We start from the raw sequence: 21,905 nt of genomic DNA, 5'->3' as shown, positions 1-21,905 counted from the left end.
TCAAAGTTGACTTTAGTTTGAGACAAATTAATCTCAGATTAGACTTTATACAACACAAAATTCCAAGTTCAGCTGGAACAAGGATCAATTTAACCTCTGATCTAAGATTAAATGGTTTATACAATCGGGCCTAAATAGGCCCAGCAACATGCTATGTACAGGAGCGACTCATAATTTGTTACACAATGCAGTCGCTCGGGGGAAGCCGCTTATCTAGTGAGCCCGTGGGGGAGGCAGGCACACGTCTGGCGTCGCGCCCGGACGAGGTTTGGCAGTTCCTTTGTTGAATAAATTCGCCGACGCTTGCCTGTCATAGCGTCACATGTCAAGTCAGAACCGCACTGTACGTTATGCGCCGCCACATGTAACGACGATGCGGTGTAGTAACGAATAAGCCAAAATATGAATGGACAAATAAATTAAGTGAAATTTATACATTTTCCCATCATGTTTCTCGGGAACCCTTCTCGTAAGGAAATTACCTACTAACTATCTTGTTTAGATTCTTAGCCGATGCTAGATATTAACAGAAGTGAAACTCCCTCTTTATTTATTACAGAAGAAAATAATTAAAATATGTCTTCATAAACCTATTGATTTTCCATCTCAAAATTTGTTTCTAGACTTTAATGTACTTAACGTAAGACAAATTTATTATATTGTATTAATAAAATTCATACATAAAAATCGAAATAATTTTGAATTGTATTCTCATAGTTATGAAACAAAAGATATGAATTCTTTAAGATTGTTTGAACCAAAATGCAATACTGTTACAGTATTTAATCATAGTAGTAATTTAGGCCCAAGAATATATAACAAATTTATATTTAAATATCCTAATCTTGTCAATTCGAATAGTTCTAGTATTAAATTTAAAAAGTTGTGTATGGATTTTATAAAAATTGAAAAATTATAAATTTAAATTTATATATGGTAATATAATTGCAAATTATGTTGTATAATTATTAATTATAATTGTATTATATAATTATTAATTTCAATTCAGGAATCCGCCCCTGAGCACGAGTTCTACTCTTTCAGGGGCGAGCTAAAGTTTCTCTGTATATTTTATATTTTATGTTACAATTATTAGCAAAAATAATAAATAAATAAATAAATAAATAAATAAATAAATAAATAAATTTAGTGGTGTTGATCGATCAAAATATTTAATCGATTAACTATTTGAATTTAATCGATTAATCGATAGATTAATCGAGTTTTGATGCAGTTGAAAAATGTTTTAATATACTTAACTTACTTACTTACTGGCTTTTAAGGAACCCGGAGGTTCATTGCCGCCCTCACATAAGCCCGCCATTGGTCCCTATCCTGAGCAAGATTAATCCATTCTCTATCATCTTATCCCACCTCCCTCAAATCCATTTTAATATTATCTTCCCATCTACGTCTCGGCCTCCCTAAAGGTCTTTTTCCCTCCGGCCTCCCAACTAACACTCTATATGCATTTCTGGTGTTTTAATATACTGTAATACGCAATTATTGTTAAATTTAACTTGTGTTCGGTACTAAGCATAATATTAGGCCTAAATGTTGTATATCTGTATATATTGCATCTTTATATTACAAAACAACTATTTCAATTACTTACTCTCTCTCTCTCTCTCTGAACCGTAGTTTAACCTCTCCCTTTTAGGTTCATTTACACGACCCATGCCACACGGGCCTTACAGTGCCGCGACCTGTCGGGAGAGGAATTAAGCTATTGGATCACATGCACACTTTTTTTTACCACAGAAGGACATGGAGGGCCTCCCCGGATGAGGGATCAGCTCTATGCCAGGACTAATTACTTACTAACATATTTATTATGAGGCTTATAATTGTATCAATTTCTCTGGGAATTTTTTAGACAAACATAAATAACAAAAAGTATGAAGACTCACCTAGTTAATACTGCTTCATCCATGATTTTAAACAAGTGAATTCATTCACATGCTCCGAATTAAGTGCCACTCTACGTTTAGTAACTATGTTTCCTGCATCACTAAACACGAAAAAACTTTTTTCTGTTAAGCACTTCTCCAGATCGTTCAATTTAAATCCAAACGTTTCACCGAGTTTACCTCTCAGATTGTCATATGACAATGGAGTTTACACTTATCACAAACCACAGAAAACTGATTTATTTTTCTTTATCAAACTAAACACACAACCGTCATATACAAACTCAGTACAGAAACTGCAACTGTAAAAGTACAGCGGTCGAAACAGAAGACTGGCCCCTATTGTAATCGAATTACCAGATTTTAGAAAGAAAAGAAGGTAGTTACGCTCTCACCTGCACACAGTGTAGACATGGCTATTTTTTAAGGAATGAAGGGGACGAATCCCAGAAAAGTATGTATGTCATATACTAGGAAGATGTGGAATTTTCTTGAAAAACTATAACATTTAATGAGGGTTTCGCATTGTGTTTCATCTTTCAATAGAGGTAGACTAGGTCACTGTCTTCATATCTCCATCTCTTTCTGAAGTGTTTGTGCAAAGATTTTCTCTACTCTGCCTGGTTTACAGTTGGAAAATAACAGTACTATTGTGCTTTTAAGGAAGTAATTTCCGAGAGAGAAATATTGTCAGAATTTTTAGTATGAGTTTGTATTAACAAAATATAATTAATATCAACTACAACCGATTAATTTTAATCGACTCGATTATTCGATTAAATATTTTTGATCGATTAATCTTACAGTACAACAGAAATTGATCCACAACACTAGTTAATATAGCATAGATCAAACACATGCACAATCTTATATTGAACATTAAAGGAAAAATTCCTCCTACTTATTTCTTCATTGTTTAAAATATGAAATTTCATATTTCTACGGTAGCCTACTCGTTCTACCCATGACCGTAATAGCGTATCACACATAGACGCTCACACAAAGTTGCCACGAATTACTAAAATGATCAGGAAGAACATGAATTTTTATTCTTGCGATTCGAACTTCAACTGTGTGTAACGCATAGTGCGTTTGCCTCTCTTCACCTGATCTTTGTGTGCCAATGTGTAACTTTTTGGAATTATGTGGTGACGTAGCAGATTGTAAATTTCCGTTCTTGGCTTCAGAGTCAGTCAGACCACCGAGTTCTGGCACTGATCGGACGTAGTCGACCTCATATCTTTCATTCAAGCGGACAGATTGTTCATCTTGGCAGCCCAGGACTTTCAAAGTCATTGTCATCCCTGCCGATGTTTATACACAAACAGTGTAATACTTTTTAGACTTGGTCCCGTGTTCAGATCAAAACTGTACGACTACTGATTGCAAGTAGCACTCCAGCGCGGAGCTACTCAATTCCTTCCAAGCAGTGGCGGCTCGTGATAAAATATTACGCGTGTTCACAATTTTGTGTTCCAATACCGAAGAGAATTTGAAATCATACGTTTAATATGAAATGTCATGATTCCAATGTTTCACTATCGAAAAAATCATGTATAAGGTCATAATATAATAATAATAATAATAATAATAATAATAATAATAATAATAATAATAATAATAATAATAATAATGAAACCCAATCTTTTTATTTCCAATTTTTCCTAGTAAGTCAGTTTGCCCAGTTCTTTATGTTCAAAATTGCTTGAACAGGTTCATTGTTTATGTTTGTTAAAAACTAATACATAGCCTACCACAATACCGTTATTTAAAAAGCGTGTGTTGTGTAATATATTTTGGTTCACAACACACTGATACACTATAGCCTATACCAATACTGTAATCCCATTCCCATAGATTGATTACTTTAAGTACATGCCAGTAAATATTATTCTTAAATATTATACACCACCATACAGATACTTAAATTCATACTACTGTCACAGTCTGCCAGCACGTGTTTGAAAGCTATACTATGCTGTTATGCTAACACTAAACTATAGTAATTCACAAAATTAACTCTCGTAGCAGCATTGTACACAGACCCACACAAAGTAAACGTTCCAACAGTGAGAAATGCTGACACCTACAGGGCTAAAATACAGACTATTAAATTCCCTGCCTCGAAATATAGCAAGTGAAAGATAGGCATCGATGCACCGACATCTGTAAGGTAGATTCAATGTTCACTTAACGCTTTGTGCTCTTGACGAGTCATAAGCAGCCAGGTAAAGACAATTTTGTCCCGCGCATGCGTGTAATTTCTGTAACCTTGCAAAGAGCGCGGCTTAAAGGTGAACGCACGTTGCCAAGTTTATTGTCGGACCATCGGATCTATGCCCCTTCAGCTGTGTCGTCGTTCTTGAAAAAGTTAACGCCTCTACTCACCCCATTCCACACGTTTCTCTCCCACTACGTCAAACAACAGGCCACGAAACTTGCCGAATAGGGATGTTGCCAAACTTCCGTCAAACAGTGTCATGTCTCTTGAATATTGCTTATAATAATGTAAGGTTAATTATTATTACTTATTCATAATTTAATTTAAGTAGGTCTAATGACGCTGCTTGACTTATGCAAAATGCTATTACTTGCTTAATAATATTTCTTTCACCACTCCGTGCTACAGTATTCATGTTGAGTCGACAACACTGGACTGCAACTGCAAATAAACTGTCCCGCAAGAAGGCTCAAAATTGTGAGTAGTGGGGGAGAGAAAGAGAGAGGGATAGAAAAGAGAGAAATAGGAATACAGGGAGAGAAATGAATTGCCGAGGCTGAAAAGGAATTAAGGTTCAGTTCGCATATCTTACGGGGGCACAGATCCGATGGTCGGACTATACCTAAGTTCATGCAAGATGCTCTTGTGCTCTTATTGACGCACTGCCACTGCTTCCAAGCATTTATTAGTTTTAACAATAAATTACGTCACAGTTTTGAGTTCTATTGTCCAGACTGCTAGCAGTAATAATGAAGTAGTTCATTTCGCTAATAGTCGGCACTGTTCCGCATTGTTTTTCACAATACAATGTACGAAAAACTACTGCCATGTAGGACAACAGAGTGTTAAAATAGCATTATAGACTTTCAGGGTAGATAGTTTTTTTTAGTTGGGTATTTAACGACGCTGTATCAACTGCTCAGTTATTTATCATCGATGGGATTGGTGATAGATGAGACCAAGGATTCGCCATAGATTACTTGACTTTCGCCTTACGGTTGGGAAAAACCTCTCAGAAGACCCAACCAGGTAACAAGCCCAAGCGAAAAACGAAACCACCCCCAAGCACAATTTCGGATCGGTAGACAAGCGCCTCAACCGACTGAACTACGCCGGTGGCCGAGGGTAGGCAATATTAGTTCCATTATTATTATTATTATTATTATTATTATTATTATTATTATTAGATATCTACGTATACAGCGCATGTATTACGTCCAGACCAGTGGCGTAGCGTCAATGTAAGCTAAAAAGCTCAGCCTCCCCAGTTAATAATAATTTCATAATAAACCTGCAGTTTATGGAGAAAATTATTTATTAATTTTAATAGAATTTATATTTACGCGTTAAATATTGTGATGCGGCAGCTCAGGATTATTTGTGATGCAGCAGTAAACAAGAAGCCTGCACACACCAGCTTCCAAGCAGACCGGTTTCTTCTGTGTAATCCACCCCGCAGATTTTCCATCCATTTTAAACTACCCTAGTCGCAAGGCTCGAAAAGAAGCTAGCTTTAACATTTAAAATGTAGTTTCCGAGTTATCCCTATTCGTCAGTTGTGTTCAGTTGAAGTGTTAGTGTGCATTGTGGCTGATATAATAAATAATGAGCGAAATAACAGTTCCTGACACTAATTTACTTGAATTTTTTAGGGCAATTCTATTATCAAGACTGACTTACAAACAAAAGTGTGATTTAAAAAACAAATGACCGACTCCCTTGCTGTGAATGAAGGACACAACCAAAAGACAGACGCATACTTACGTAATGATACTAATATTGTGATTTCTCTAAGTATGACAGGGAGTGAGCTAATGTTGTACGTATATGTGTCTATTTGTTAGAGATATGTGTAAACCGTGAAATCGTATTTTATTACGTCTCATTTGAGGTCATGCCTTATTGGTGTTACTTACGAGGTTCCAACCAATCTTCGACTGCTGACTTGAAATTCACTACTATTTAGTTTAAGACTGTATTTTTGTAATACGTTTTCTCATATTGCATGAAAGACAACTTGAGTTAGCTTCCCCTGCTCAAAATTTCATGCTACGCCACTGGTCCAGACACTCCCTCACTCGTCCTACAGAGCTGCGCACGAGATCGGATGAGTCTACTTACGAATTATGGGGGAATGGGTTAATTTTTGCCTTCAATTCGGTAGATATACGCCCGATCTTCCCTTCTACTCCTACCCCGTCGACAGAAACGTTGTTCCCGTACTGTACATCGCGAGTGTCTTGACAAAATGCATGATTTATTTTAATTTTATTATTTTGTGAAATTTGGTATGAAGTTAGATTACTTGCAATTGTGATAATTAATGATAACTTCAAAAAAAAAAAAAAAATAAAATAATAATAATAATAATAATAATAATAATAATAATAATAATAACTGTTGTTTTACCATTTTATTTTTATAGTCCCGTCGCTCATATTTCCGGCAGCCAATCACGTTGTAGGTCGGTTACATTTAAACGTGTGCGTCTTGTGATTCGCTGATGAAGATAAAGAAGGCTCGATAAATACTTAATATAATCGCCCGCCATTTTGGCTCTTTCTTTGGCGTTCACAGAAAGCACACGAGGACGTTATTTGCCGCTCAGTTATTTGCTGAATTACAGTGCATTTGATTTAATATCATAGGAGTTACGACATGATAATTTTTAACGGTGTGGCAAATAGATCCCTCGTCCGGTAGCTCGGCAACGAAAGAACAAAAATGGCGAACGATACTACCTACCTAGACTTTATAGAGCCTTCACTTTCTAAGACGTAAGCAAAGAGGCGGAGTCACGCCGGAAATAACAGCGTCGCGACTATAGTAGTATTTTTTTTTTTTTTTTTTTAAGTTTCAAACTGTGCATAGTTATAGCAATGGCCGTACGGGCTCGTACGAAGGAACTTGTGTACATGAGTTTGTATAATTTATTGTGTATCAATATCATTCATTCATTCAAAATGCATGAGCTGTATACGAATAATATCTATTACCTAATTTGAATAATCGGAAGAAATACTTGTGAAACGTTAAACTAAGGCATACTATTTCTTGGGGCTGTGTGTCACAGACCTCGGAAGCACCTGTCGCAGAAAGTCGAGTGTCAGATAAATCCTCATCAAACCCTCCCTAATCTTATCACAAACCTCGATATATCGTTATTATAACCCTATTGGTTGCGAAATGGTGTATAGAGTTATACCGGAACTTAATATTCAATGACATTTTGTGTAAAATAAAACTATGTTACTTGAAATTTGGTTTCATTTCTTGGCTGCCAGGTTTTCACGTTAACAATGTTACCAACGTAACCGAGTTGAAAAATTACAGTTTAGGTAAATATGGTTAATGCCATACAAGAAATTAAATTTAGGGAAGAGTCGGGTAGTATCGGACATCGGGTAATATCGGACAGTGAGTTTCTTTCATCTACCACACGATGATAGTAGCTGATTGACATGGTTACGTTTCTGTGATGTAGCATAGAGGAACGTAACCATGTCATTCAGGTACTACCATATGGTGGTAGATGAAAGAAACACACTGTCCGATATTACCCGATGTCCGATACTACCCGACTCTCTCCTACTTTTAAGTAAGAACGAGATGCTCTACTGTACAACAATAAAAAAGTATATTATACTGTATTTAAAGGCAGGTTATATGCAATAAAAGGTAACTGCATTAGGGATAGAAGAAAACTAATAAAAAAATGGTTTGACATAAATTATCTTTCTATCAACGAAAATAAAACCATAATTATTCCAGTCTCATTATCTGAAAAATGTAACAAACCTCCTACATCTATATTAAGTATTAAATTACATAATTCTGATTGTTGTCTTATACAGTGTAAATGTCCGATTATTAAAGAGTCCTCTGAAGTTAAGTATTTAGGCATAATTTTCGATAATCATTTGAAATGGAACCAACACATTAATTACCTTTGTAATAAATTACATAAAATAGTATATTATTTTGTTTTATTGAGGAATTACTTGTCAATAAATTTATTACGTACAATATATTTAACTTTATTTCAATCGGTAATTATGTATGGAATTATAGGATGGGGTAGCTCATTTAAATCCAATTTTAATCCACTTTATTTATTACAGAAGAAAATAATTAAAATATGTCTTCATAAACCTATTGATTTTCCATCTCAAAATTTGTTTACAGACTTTAATGTACTTAACGTAAGACAAATTTATTATATTGTATTAATAAAATTCATGCATAAAAAATCGAAATAATTTTGAATTGTATTCTCATAGTTATGAAACAAAATGTATGAATTCTTTAAGATTGTTTGAACCAAAATGCAACACTGTTACAGTATTTAATCATAGTAGTAATTTAGGCCCAAGAATATATAACAAATTTATATTTAAATATCCTAATCTTGTCAATTCGAATAGTTCTAGTATTAAATTTAAAAAGTTATGTATGGATTTTATAAAAATTGAAAAATTGTAAATTTAAATTTATATACTATAATTGCACAGTAGACATAAGACAAATTGTATTGTATAATTATTAATTTCAATTCAGGAATTCGCCCCTGAGCACGAGTTCTACTCTTTCAGGGGCGAGCTAAAGTTTTTCTGTATATATTATATTTTATGTTACAATTATTAGCAAAATAATAAATAAATAAATAAATAAATAAATAAATAAATAACAGAAACATCAGAATCTACCCCCTTTATTTTCAGGAGCCACCACATTTCATCCATTCGAGCTAAATTAAAAATACATTTACTGAAATACTAGGTAGCATGCGAATTAGTAGAATCTCGTTCGCGTGCTGTTTCTTATGCAGTACTCCCTGGCCTAAGCACTATGAACGCTTCCACATTCTATATTGCCTGTAGTAATCTCACGAGAGGTCTGAGATATATCTAGGAAATCTCAGACCTCAAGTGACATTTATTAGGACTATTTCGTGAATAAAATAAAAATGTAAATAATATATCCGTAAAATTCGATCACAAAATGTTAATAATTGTATATTTACGAATACTTAACCTATTCAGACATTGTGAAGTTGAAATAGATGAATATCGATTACTGCAATAAAGAAATTCGATGTTGTTATTCAGTAATGCCAATTGCGAAAAGCGAAATACAGGTTTTACAATGTTAATTACATGTACTGCACTTTTCTCTTATTATTATAATATAAACACATTTTCATTATCTGCTGAAATCATGATTTAATTTAAAGTTTTATAATATAATTACAGTAACCTGATTAATACATTAATTAAATGAAGAATTGTTGAAAACGCAGTTATCTAATCTGAATGAAGGAATGTAATTTTTTTCAGATAGCCTACAATGGACATGGAATTGGAAGATGATGTATTTTATAGGCTACAGTTATAGGTTAGATTACCTGTGTGAGCAGGACGTGTCAGCTGTGCCTTATTTCGACCGTTACTATGTGCTACAGGAAAGCATTTTTTATAGCTCGACAAACGCATTCTCGCTGTAGTGTGTAACGGAACTAAGGTTGCATCTACACTGTTCAATATTCCAATCGCGTATGGATGCAATCTGGGAAGAATATTGAAAGAATCAAGTTTAAGACGTACGTTAAATTAAGATGCATGAAGATTTTATATCTACATGGAGCGCCATTTTGAACGTCGTCTTCACCGCGTAAATATATTAATTAATATTAATATCAATCTTGCATTCATTGCTTTAAAGTTGAAAGAAATGTTTAACCGTATAGTTGCATCTTAATGTATTCATGATCATCAATTTACGGGGAAACAGTTGGCGACAACGACTAAACAAAAGAACGACCATGCGATAAATTGATAGCGATACATCTAGCTGCAAAAATTATCGCAAAGTGTGACTGTGATTGGTTGGAATTCAAAATTTCATTACACTTCATTGGTCGAAAATAGATTGACGTCATATAGACGAAATAGTCAAAATAAATTCTCAGACAGTACGCGTACACAAATTACGTTCCTGCATATGTATTTTTTTAGTATGTAGTTCAAAGAAAATAACCTCGACACCGAAATGGTAAAAGAGGGAAAAGACGAAGAAAGTAGGATATTACATTCAGATTATTAAATCTGTTACAGCTTCCGGACAATGTAACCACCCTGGAGTTCGACTTCAACAACAACGAAACTCTGAGATATTTGGATAGCGTATTCGTGGGCCCTGAGGTCACACAGAGATGGGTGGATTGCAGCAAGTCAGCCATCAGCTGTTGTGAAAGCAAGGCTCCAGAGTCCATGCAACCTGGTATGTGAAGGCGCTTCATTTCAATATCTTTTCAGAGACTTAACCTCTCAGTCAGAAAGGGGACACATTTTCTGCTGTTAAAAACTCTATCACAGCATGCTGCTTCAGACGCACCGACATAGTGCTCGTACACGCCGCCATGTTTCAGACTATAACCACAGTCTACTATATACAGTCACGAAGCTTAAGTTTTGAGGGTGCTAGAAACAATAGACTGTGACGGTACTATTTTGCATTGCCTGTAATGAGGCGATATTAGCGATCCTAGTGGTGAGCAACTATCTAATGTTTGCTTCGCGACTGTATATACTAGACTGTGCTATAACTCAGATATCTCTCTAATGGCAGAGATATGAAACTTGCGTCACTGAAAGAAGAAAGTTCACTGAATACAATGTACTATCACTAATATTTTTAATTATATGCAGAGTGACAAAAAAAATAGGAAGCATTACTTTTCAGCATACCCTCGTACTTTACTGCCTCAAACTACTCGCCGTTTACACCCAATCATAATCAGTAGGGACCGGATTTTTATGTAATTACATATTATATTCCTTTCAACCTAACCGTATATAAATAACAAATCTTTGCGAATCTTGTAATTACTGTCAATATATTAAAATTTGATACTACGTATTTCTACATATTTACCCTACATTAGGGCCTACATATTATGGCTTGGTATTACATAAATCTACACATTTTGGGGGTTTATTCATTTTTACTTCTCTAAAAGGGAGAAAAAAAACTTCTGCTGGGGAAGTTTACAATTTGAAATACTTACTTACTTATTTACAAATGGCTTTTAAGGAACCCGAAGGTTCATTGCCGCCCTCACATAAGCCCGCCAGCGGTCCCTATCCTGTGCAAGATTAATCCAGTCTCTATCATCATACCCCACCTCCCTCAAATCCATTTTAATATTATCCTCCCATCTACGTCTCGGCCTCCCTAAAGGTCGTTTTCCCTCCGGTCTCCCAACTAACACTCTATATGCATTTCTGGATTCGCCCATACGTGCTACATGCCCTGCCCATCTCAAACGTCTGGATTTAATGTTCCTAATTATGTCAGGTGAAGAATACAATGCGTGCAGTTCTGTGTTGTGTAACTTTCTCCATTCTCCTGTAACTTTATCCCGCTTAGCCCCAAATATTTTCCTAAGCACCTTATTCTCAAACACCCTTAACCTATGTTCCTCTTTCAGAGTGAGAGTCCAAGTTTCACAGCCATACAGAAGAACCGGTAATATAACTGTTTTATAAATTCTAACTTTCAGATTTTTGGACAGCAGACTGGATGATAAGAGCTTCTCAACCGAAATACACAGTTTTAAAAAGTCTTTTTACTTACCCAAGAAAAGATATATTTCGGGACGAAACATAACGTCCTTAGTACCAGAAAGGTACTCATCCCATACCGTCCACTGTAAATATGAATGAACAAAAGGCAACATTTCTCATATAACTACCATGTACTGTAAAAATCACTCAGAGAGTAGCGTTGTCTTCATGCGGTGGAATGGGACGAGGACGACATGATTTGTCTCGAACTATAATTGTTCTTCACACGTCTTAACAAGCCGTTCCCATGCAATTTGCAATCTTACTCACCCTCTTCCTAATCCTTCCATGGAAAACCTGTGTCAAGTCTGACATGAGCCGCATGGTTACGGGTTTTTATAGTATCTACAGGGTGGGCACAAAGCTATCCCCTATAAATACCTCAAATATACACATTATTTATGTAATTCATAATTCAGACATACATCCACTTTACACTAACTCGTGTCCTAAGTGTCTAAAGGATTAGTTGGTATGTCCCCCATAATTCTCTTCACACAAAACAAAGCGTCGCCAGGTTCGGTGTGGCATTCGCCTCAGCACCTCAGCTGTGATTTAATTTCAAACTTTCACTACAGATGGGAAAATAGTAATGTGTCAAGTGTGCGGTAAAAAAGTCGGGTGCTCTATGAAATCACAACTGGAGAGTCTTACCTTTCCTATACCTGCCATATATTGATATTAAATATTTTCATGATTTTAAATATTTTAGTACATATTTAGCTTATTTTTCTTACATAAATATGTACATATTTCAGACCTGGATATTACATAAAAACCCGGTCCCTATTAATCAGCAACGCTTTGGAAAGTCAATCATTGCTTTACAAATACATGTCCCCTGAAATAGCACGAATTTCTTCCTCAGTTGCTGCTTTCGGCATGTATATACTTGGGTGTTTTTGAAAGATGGGACATGTCAGGAGCGTTGCGATCGGAAAAACAACTGAATGTCACAAAGCGTGGTAGGCCTGTTGCTGTGGTAACAACGGTTGAGTTGCCAAACTTACAGTTCCCACGTGGTGAGTGCTTAATAGCTCTCTCGGCGACATTTATTGTGCACACAATGTCAGCATTGGTATGTTTCGTATTTGATTCTCTGTCGATTTTTGTACTATTTTCTTACCTTCGCATCAATTGTCAATGAATGCTTTAACTCAGCCATTTTAACGACAATTGCTAGCTTCCATCAGCTGGCAGCGTGGAAGTCCATATTGGCAACATGGCACTGCAGTTCCAAGCTCGGCCGCTTAACTGTCATGTCCCATCTTTAAAAAAATAGGTATATGTCTCGCGGTTTTGGAGGAAAGTTAATACTCATTATGAAAAGAAAAAAAAAAAAATGTGCATGCTATTAATCGAAGTCTCATGACTAGAAATATGCTGGAGGTCATGGATCGATAATGGGACAACCTAGACTGGCCATGAATGCATGGTTTGCACCATTAAAATATCCATTAGTAATATTATTGTTATTATTAGATAGATTATTATTATTATTATTATTATTATTATTATTATTATTATTATTATTATTATTATTTGGAATTTATTAACTTTAACATCGCAATAATTTCGTATTTCAGTCTTGTATCTTGACTCCATCCAATACAGGATCTTTACTAATAATAAATCTGTAGCCAAATTTTTTCTGGTAATTTTCGATTTTCCAAAAATAATTGGTCTTAACATGTATAATTAACCATCTTGAAACCGAAAATCGCTTTTTTGAAATTTTTGTTTGTATGTCTGTCTGTCTGGATGTTTGTTACCTTTTCACGCGATAATGGCTGAACTGATTTATATAAAAATTGGAATATAAATTAAGTTCATTGTAACTTAGATTTTAGGTTATATGGCATTCAAAATACTTTATTTAAAAGGGGGGTTATAAGGGGGCCTGAATTAAATAAATCGAAATATCTCGCTTATTATTGATTTTCATGAAACATATTACATAACAAATATTTCTTTACAAATAATTTCCGATAAGTTTTATTCTATACAAAATTTCGATAAGATTGATATTTAATGAAATAAATGAGTTTTAAAATTACAATAACAACGCCATCTAAGGCGCTGTATCAAATAAAAACAAATTACTTCGTCTATAAGAGGCCTTGAACAACAACAATCGAAAGCTATTAAACATAGCCTACAGAGAATGTTTCTGTGTTTGTATGAAGTAATATCGGAAGCTAATTAATTGTTTAATTATTATTTCACCATTGGAAAGTGTTGTTTCTCTAGATGGACATAATTCTACAATGTTATTACAGTAACTTCTGAAACATATAGCAAGTAATATAAAGTATACACATTAAAACTAAATGATATGTCAATCTTCATTAAACTATGGTTGCATGTAATAACAATTAAGAAACATGTTAAAGGAATTGTCATTACACCAAATGATTGCTCTCTGGACCAAAATGGCCGCATTTTAATTATTTAAATACAATTTAAATTAAGTAACATATTAAACGATTTATCCTTCTATCAAATACGAATGTTCTTGGATCAAACGTCCTATTTTAATTATGTAATTACTTTATATTTATTTCTAACAGGTGCAGCGGAGCGCACGGGTACGGCTAGTTTTTAATAATACTGAAAGAAAGTTATGTAAGGCTTAATTGGTTACATACTCATAAACTAAGTTGCTACGAAATATTTAAAATATACTACTAGGTTCAAAAAGTTCCCGGAATTTTACTACCATTTTTCGTATTAATATATAACAAGGGATATTATACATTTGTTTTGTTGGTAACATTCATGATGTCATTTCCTTAAAGTTTGCTGATAATGGAAATTATTGGTTTTGAGTTGTAGGCAATTGTTTATCATAGTGTTTTGTTTGTTCGTCGCATTTTGTAATTATGTCCACAGAGCAAAGTACAAACATCAAGTTCTGTGTTTTGCTGGGGACATGATCAGTATGGCTGATGAAGATGGTGATTTCTTAAACAAAATGAAACTGGTGCTACTTGTACGACCCAGTCCCTAAACGACAGTCATCTGAGTGGAAATCGAAAACATCTCCTCGGAAGCAAAAATTTCCTAGGGACACTTCCAAAGGCAAAGTTATTTTAAATGTTATGTTTTATTTAACGACGCTCGCAACTGCAGAGGTTATATCAGCATCGCCGGATGTGCCGGAATTTTGTCCCGCAGGAGTTCTTTCACATGCCAGTAAATCTACTGACACATTTAAGCACACTTAAAGCAAAGTTATGTTGGAAGTTTTCTTCGACTCTCAGGGTCTCATGCACCATGAGTTCATTCCAGAAGGTCGTACTGTAACGAAAGAATTGTACGTAGAAACCCTCCGTCGCCTCTGGGACGCAGTGAGAAGGAAACGTCCAGAAAAGTGGGTAGAAAACAACTGGTTCCTTATGCATGACAATGCACCTGCTCATCGCGCAATTATTGTAAAGAATTTTCTTGCCAGGCACAACATAACTGCTTTGGATCACCCACCATACTCTCCTGATCTCTCACCACCTGATTACTTTCTGTTTCCCCGTCTGAAAAGTCATCTGAAAGGACGGAGATTCAATGCTGAAGAGGTTATCGCAAACGCGACGAGAGCACTAAGACGGGTTTCACAAAATGGCTTCCAGGCCTGCTTCCAGGAACTCTACACGCGTTGGCAAAAGTGTGTTGTTGCGGAAGGCAACTATTTTGAAGGGAATGCTGTAGAATAGTGTTTAAGGTACGTTGTTTCTATGATGCTAGCAAATTCCGGGAACTTTTTGAACCTAGTATGTATAATAAGAAAATCAAACCACACTCTTGATTCCGTTATTTGATGAAGGCTCAGCATCTTTTGTATGTTGCACTACATCGTGTATCTTTTTCAGTTGATGGTTACTGTCCTACAACATGGGACGGGTGGACCTGCTTCGATAAGACTCCAATTGAAACCACCCAGTCTCAGCCTTGTCCTTACTACGTCTATTCCGGTACTCAGCCATCGTGTCAACGTAAGTTCAAATATTAATTACATTATGAACTCCATCTATATAGGATGAATCACGAGTAGGTAGCGCCACTTTATTTTTATTAGGTTGTTTTGCGACGCTTTATCAACATCTTAGGTTATTTAGCGTCTGAATGAGATGAAGGTGATAATGGCAGTAAAATGAATCCGGGGTCCAGCAGTGATAGATAACCAGCATTTGCACATATTGGGTTGAAGGAAAACCCCGGAAGAAACCTCAACCAGGTAACATACCCCGACCGGGATTCGAACCCGGGCTCTCTAGTTTTGCGATCAGACGCGCTAGATTGAAAAATACAATTAAATTTTCATACAAAATAGAAGCAACAGTTTTACCAGCAGAAAATTAACATAAAGATTTAGGTATATTATTTAGGAGTCATTTTACATTTCATAGTCATATTAATAATATTATAAATTTGTCCTATAAAAGTTTAGATTTTGTTATGAGAAATTCTTGTAAATTTAAAGTCAAAACTATAATAATTTTGTATAATTCCATTGTTCGATCTAAATTAGAGTATGCTGCGGTTATTGGAGCCCAGTTAGTAACAAATATATTCTGTTACTAGAATAAATTTCTAAAATTGTTATATTACAGACTTTATAATGATTATCCTACCTATGAGGGTTATGCTACAATGCTTCAACATTTCCATTTCACTAGTTTGCAAATTAGACGAAATTGTCAATCTTTAAACTTTCTTTATAAAATTATTAACAATAAGTTGGGCTGTGTTGGTTTACTTTATTATATAACATTATATGCACCTAAGCTTAATACAAAATTTCGAAATTTATTTTACATTCCAAGGACAAATACTGAATCCCACAAAAATTCCCCAGCTTTCCAAATGTTACAGTTATACAATAAATTACATCCTCATCCGAATGTTGATATTTTCAATATGAATTTCTCTAGATTCATACTTATTTGTTACCATATTTTACAGAATATTGTTGTTAGTTAATTTGAAGCTACTTTCACACCTTATTTCAATTTCTCTTTTTTTCTTTCTCTTATTTCTATTTTGTTTCAGTTTTTAATAAATGTATGTTTCCTTTTCCTTGTTTATGTTTTATAAATTAGTTTGTCAGTCCACAGTATAAAGAAGATATACTTTATACTGTGGTCAGTCTTGAACATTGTAATTGGGCTTTGCCTGTCATGTTAAATAAATAAATAAATAAATAAACAAACAAATAAAAAATAAACAAATAAAAAATAAATAAACAAATAAACGAACAAATAAACAAATAAACGAACGAACGAATGAACGAATGAACGAATAAATAAATAAATAAATAAATAAATAAATAAATAAATAAATAAATCGTTACTACACAGGTGCGGACGTTACCGTCACTTACGGAACTTATTTTCGAAGACATTTTGAGCAAAATATGTTATATAAACATGGGTCCTATTCTCAATATTTCCAAAATTACACTAATTTGAAGTTGTTTGTAAACTACCTTTTGTATTTTTTTTTTTCAAGTGTAATAGTAATATGCGTTACAAGAGCGGTATGTTGAAGTTTTCATGTTCGAGGAAACGTTTGAAAAAGCGAAACGTAGTTGAGCTTTTTTAATTTCCGAGAATTGAAAGAAAACATACCGCTCGTGTATCGTGCATTATTTTGTGCGAAGATCGTTTATTACATACCTGAAAGAGGAATTTATAATTAGTTGCAACGAAATCTCCATCTTGGTTTCTGTTCAATGACGGCAAATTTGCAAAACAAAATCTATCTTCAACATTGTTGCTTTAAAATGTTTTCTGTGTTTACTATACTCCAGCAGGCCATGATATACGTCTGTCTCCCCCCCCCCAGTCTATAAATGCGAACTTAAAACAAACGGTAAGGTTATGTAATGATTTAGAGTTTACTTAATTTTTGCAAATATTTAAAAACAATAATTAACAGTGCAATTTGGGTGAAATTGCAGTGGTAAGTTTCCAATTCATAATTATTACTATATTGAACGTCTTTAAAAATAATATGTTAAAAGCATAAAGCAGTAAAGTCAATATGTCACTTAAGCGGTAAGAAGAGGGAAATTGTTATGTGTGTTAGGTTGGGAATACTGGATGTGGAATTTTAGACTTACCGCGGATTGGTTTTGTGCGGAAACCAAGTAAATACGCACGATCTCGCACAAAAGAATATTACAAATAGAGAATGAACTATTCTAGAATATTATTTCTTTAATTGGCTAGAATTCTGAAATCAAAAATGTGTTGTTAATTCCTTAGTTGCTTTGTACAGATTTTTCTTCAATTTTTAACTAAAAACTACATTATTCTTACGCACTTATCACAAGAATTGTTACAAATCACACCACTTCTAACAACTTCATTCTTTACTGTTCAGTTTCGCATCCTCTCATAGTAAATTCATATGAGAGTACATATTTCTCTTTAACAAACTGTCCTTGCGACACCAAAACACTACCGCAAGAATCGTAGCTTTCTTCTTCTTTGATGGTATGGTATACATTGATATTTGTTTTTCCGTTCCCGTCTACTCCGTGAACACCACGACACGGAAAACATTCACATTTTAACGATCAGTACAGATGGTAGATTTTCACAATAACGGTAAGTGGAAAATGTGCCCAAATGCTGTCAAAATAATGTTATGCTTAAAACTATGTTAAGTATATTACTACAGTTTTCTAATCCGCCATAAAAAGTGAAGTTATATACAAATGCAAAATGTATATGGTTCTGCGAAATAAAAGCGACATTACATATTATGAGACATTTTCGTGATTTTTTGTAAAAAATATAGAATTTATCTAAAGACCCCCGTCATTTATAGATTCTTAAACTTTTGTCCAATAGTTAGGTAAATCTATCACCTTTACTTTTTAACTTTGCTCTGGAGTATGTCATTAGGAAAGTCCATGATAACAGAGAGAGTTTGGAATTGAACGAGTTACATCAGCTGCTTGTAGATGCGGAAATTTTACTTGAAACAAGTAAAGTGATAGGTTTGGAAGTAAATCCCGAAAAGGCAAAGTATATGATTATGTCTCTTGACCGGGATATTGTACGAAATGAAAATATAGAAGTAGGAAATTTATCCGTAGAAGTGGTAGAAAAATTCAAATATCTTGGAGCAACAGTAAAAAATATATAGGACACTCGGGAGGAAATTAAACGTAGATTAAATATGAGAAATGCGTGTTATTATTCGGTTATAAGCTTTTATATTACCGTTTGTTCTGTATGGTTGTGAAACTTGGACTCTCATTTTGAGAGAGAAATAGAGGTTAAGTATGTTTGAGAATAAGATGCGTAGGAAAATATTTGGGGCTAAATAAGAGAGATGAAATTACAGAAGAAAGTTACACAACGCAGAACTGTGCGCCTTGTATTGTTCACCTGACATAATTAGGAACATTAAATCCAAACGTTTGAAATGGGCAGGGCATGTAGCACGTATGGGCGAATCCAGAAATGAATATAGAATGTTAGTTGGGAGGCCGGGGGGAAAAAAACCTTTGGAGAGACCGAGACGTAGATAGGATAATATTAAAATTGATTTGAGGAAGGTGGGATATGATTGTAGAGACTGGATTAATCTTGCTCAGGAGACCGATGGCGGATTTATGTGAAGGCGGCAATGAATCTCCGGGTTCCTTAAAAGCCATAAGTAAATAAGTCAGTTCGGTAAATCTACTGTCTCTAGCGATCACTAAACTCGTACTACCTGTCGAACTACAGTTATTTACGTTTGTGGAAAAAACAGCAAACGATATGTCTAAACAAATTTATGTCCAACTTCTAGTACGACGTATCCTACAACATGTCTTTCCGTCTGTCGACCGTTTAGGTGCATCTATGTCTAATAATTTCACTTTTGTAGTTTTCATTTTTAGTTCAACTACTCTGACTTCTTTATATCGCTAATATCAGACTGTAACCTATGTTATGTATTTTGGCAGAATACAACTACAAGGATTGCCTCGATACAGGAAGATGGAATTTCTCCACTTTTTCGTACGCGCCCTGCTCCGGAGAGCCTATCAATATGATGAGAAACAGGACTTCATACCACGTGATTCTCCTGGCGGTGTCGATTGGATTGTCGCTGCCAGCAGTCGTTATTTTCTTCAGCTACAAGTAAGGACTTCAGCATTCAGAGCTGGGAGCCTCCCAGTGTTGCCAGATTGTGGAAAATTTCCCACAGACGAGGGGAAAATAAGCAAACATTTTGTTTTGTGGGAAAAAGGTAAAAAAAAAGAGAAAACATGTAAAAAACGTGTGAAATTTAGACGCGAATAAAATACTGCTGACATACATAAACTGAGAAAAATTGCAGATTAGGTGAGGAGGATCTCGGCGGAGTTGCTGTAATACGATCCACTTTTAAAGCTAAAGGCTTGCACTGCTGTTCATTCAAGGTCGCAACACCTGTCTGAGGCCTCAGGATTCAGATGTTTTGTATTAGATTTGGTGAGTGATAATATTTTTATTTACATTTATTATAGGCCTGTTTTTACAGATGGGTCTCGCGACAGGAACAACTTGGCTGTTAGGTCAAACTGCGCATGCTTGAACTTCTCATGCAGTGGCAACGTGATACTTAGCTGGATTTATTTCCGCGTGTACATTCCAGATCAAATCAAGAACCTTCCTTCGTACTCCGGTTATACATCTTGCGTATACGAAGGTTAGGTTTGGTTAGTTTAGGTTTTTTATTGGGTTATTTTACGACGCTGTACCAACAACTCTGGTTATTTAGCGTCTGAATGAAATGAAGGTGATAATGCCGGTGAAATGAGTCCGGGGTCCAGCACCGAAAGTTATCCAGCATTTGTTCGTATTGGGTTGAGGGAAAACCCCGGAATAAACCTCAACCAGGTAACTTGTCCCGACCGGGATTCGAACCCGGGCCACCTGGTTTCGCGGCCAGACGCGCTGACCGTAATGGCTGGTTCACAATAAACCGGGAACGAGAACCAGAATGGAAACGAGAAGCAGAGGACGTGAATATGAAAATTTTTTATTCACAATAAACCGAGAACGTAGACGGCTATGCATATCGATATACATGTCAATAACGATACGTAAAGTCGATATTACGCATTCTGATGTTATTTGTGTATAATTGACTAATGGCGTTCTCTCTTGAGTACAAAGCAGCCAACATAAACACAGGTTAACCAACTTCGAAATTTCAACTGAAACATTTCATTAGGTACGGTACTATAAATATGCCCATGCATCTTTATTATCACAACCTATTTTAAGTCTACCATAACGTAAAATAATTAGAGAAGAAACATTTGTAATAGAACAAAAATGAACACAACAGTAGTTATTGAACTGAAGCATGAATATGTACAGTAGTGTGTAATACAACCAATACAGTAACAAAATATGATTCACTTACGATCGGTGTTCAAAGATACAGCTATTGAAAGCCACGTATTCTCCTTCATTTTCTCATCTTTATACGAGACGCGCCGCTTATCATAAACGTGAGGATTTTCCTCAACACTCAATATTAGAATCTCATCAAATAAAACTTGCTCCATGATGCACAGCACAGAACAAAATAATGCATAGGTTATGTTACGGTCTTCTTGCTACAAAATATATGATGAAAAAATAGCTTTTAGATGGCAATAGAATGAATCTAGTGGGCTGTGATCGGAAACGTGAACGCCAAAGTTGAAACTTGGCCAACTCTCCGTTCCCGATGCTGGGCTCCCGCAAGCTTTTCGTTAATTGTGAATGCTCACATTTAAATGTAAGCTACACATTTTAACAATTTTACCGTTTTCGTTTTCGTTCCGATTCTCGTTTCCGGTTTATTGTGAACCAGCCTTTACCTCACAGATGTGGACTGTCTAGGTTTTTATTAACCAAGTTCGCGCATGCGCAGTTTGATCTCACAGCCAAGTTCTTCCTGTCGTGAGCCGCATTTGTAATGAATAACTTATGTGCTTTTTATTACTATTATATGTGTTTATTTACAACACACAGAACGCACACAAGTGTGCATAGGTATTTATTTAGGTTGTGGGAAGAATCTCAGTTATGTGGGAAATTTTATGCTTCTTTGTAGAAAAATCACAGTGGATTTCTGGCAACACTGGAGCTTCCACAAACTATTGATAAGGGAAGT

The 21,905-nt window shown here is 35.2% G+C and overlaps 1 protein-coding gene across 2 annotated transcripts in view; it reads left to right on the top strand.

Annotated features, from left to right (window-relative positions):
* Positions 1 to 21,905, top strand: part of LOC138712442 (calcitonin gene-related peptide type 1 receptor-like) — a 241,196-nt gene that overhangs the window by 179,938 nt on the left and 39,353 nt on the right. For both annotated transcript variants that reach the window (XM_069844263.1, XM_069844262.1), the window contains exons 3-5: positions 10,245 to 10,410; positions 15,623 to 15,745; positions 19,717 to 19,894. In XM_069844263.1, coding sequence (XP_069700364.1) covers positions 10,245 to 10,410; positions 15,623 to 15,745; positions 19,717 to 19,894 — 467 coding nt within the window. The remainder of the gene's footprint in view (positions 1 to 10,244; positions 10,411 to 15,622; positions 15,746 to 19,716; positions 19,895 to 21,905) is intronic.

Source organism: Periplaneta americana, chromosome 13 (genome assembly GCF_040183065.1).
Source record: "Periplaneta americana isolate PAMFEO1 chromosome 13, P.americana_PAMFEO1_priV1, whole genome shotgun sequence".
Classification (NCBI taxonomy): domain Eukaryota; kingdom Metazoa; phylum Arthropoda; class Insecta; order Blattodea; family Blattidae; genus Periplaneta; species Periplaneta americana.
The sequence above is the reverse complement of the archived record's forward strand: the minus strand, read 5'-3'. Positions and strand labels throughout refer to the sequence as shown.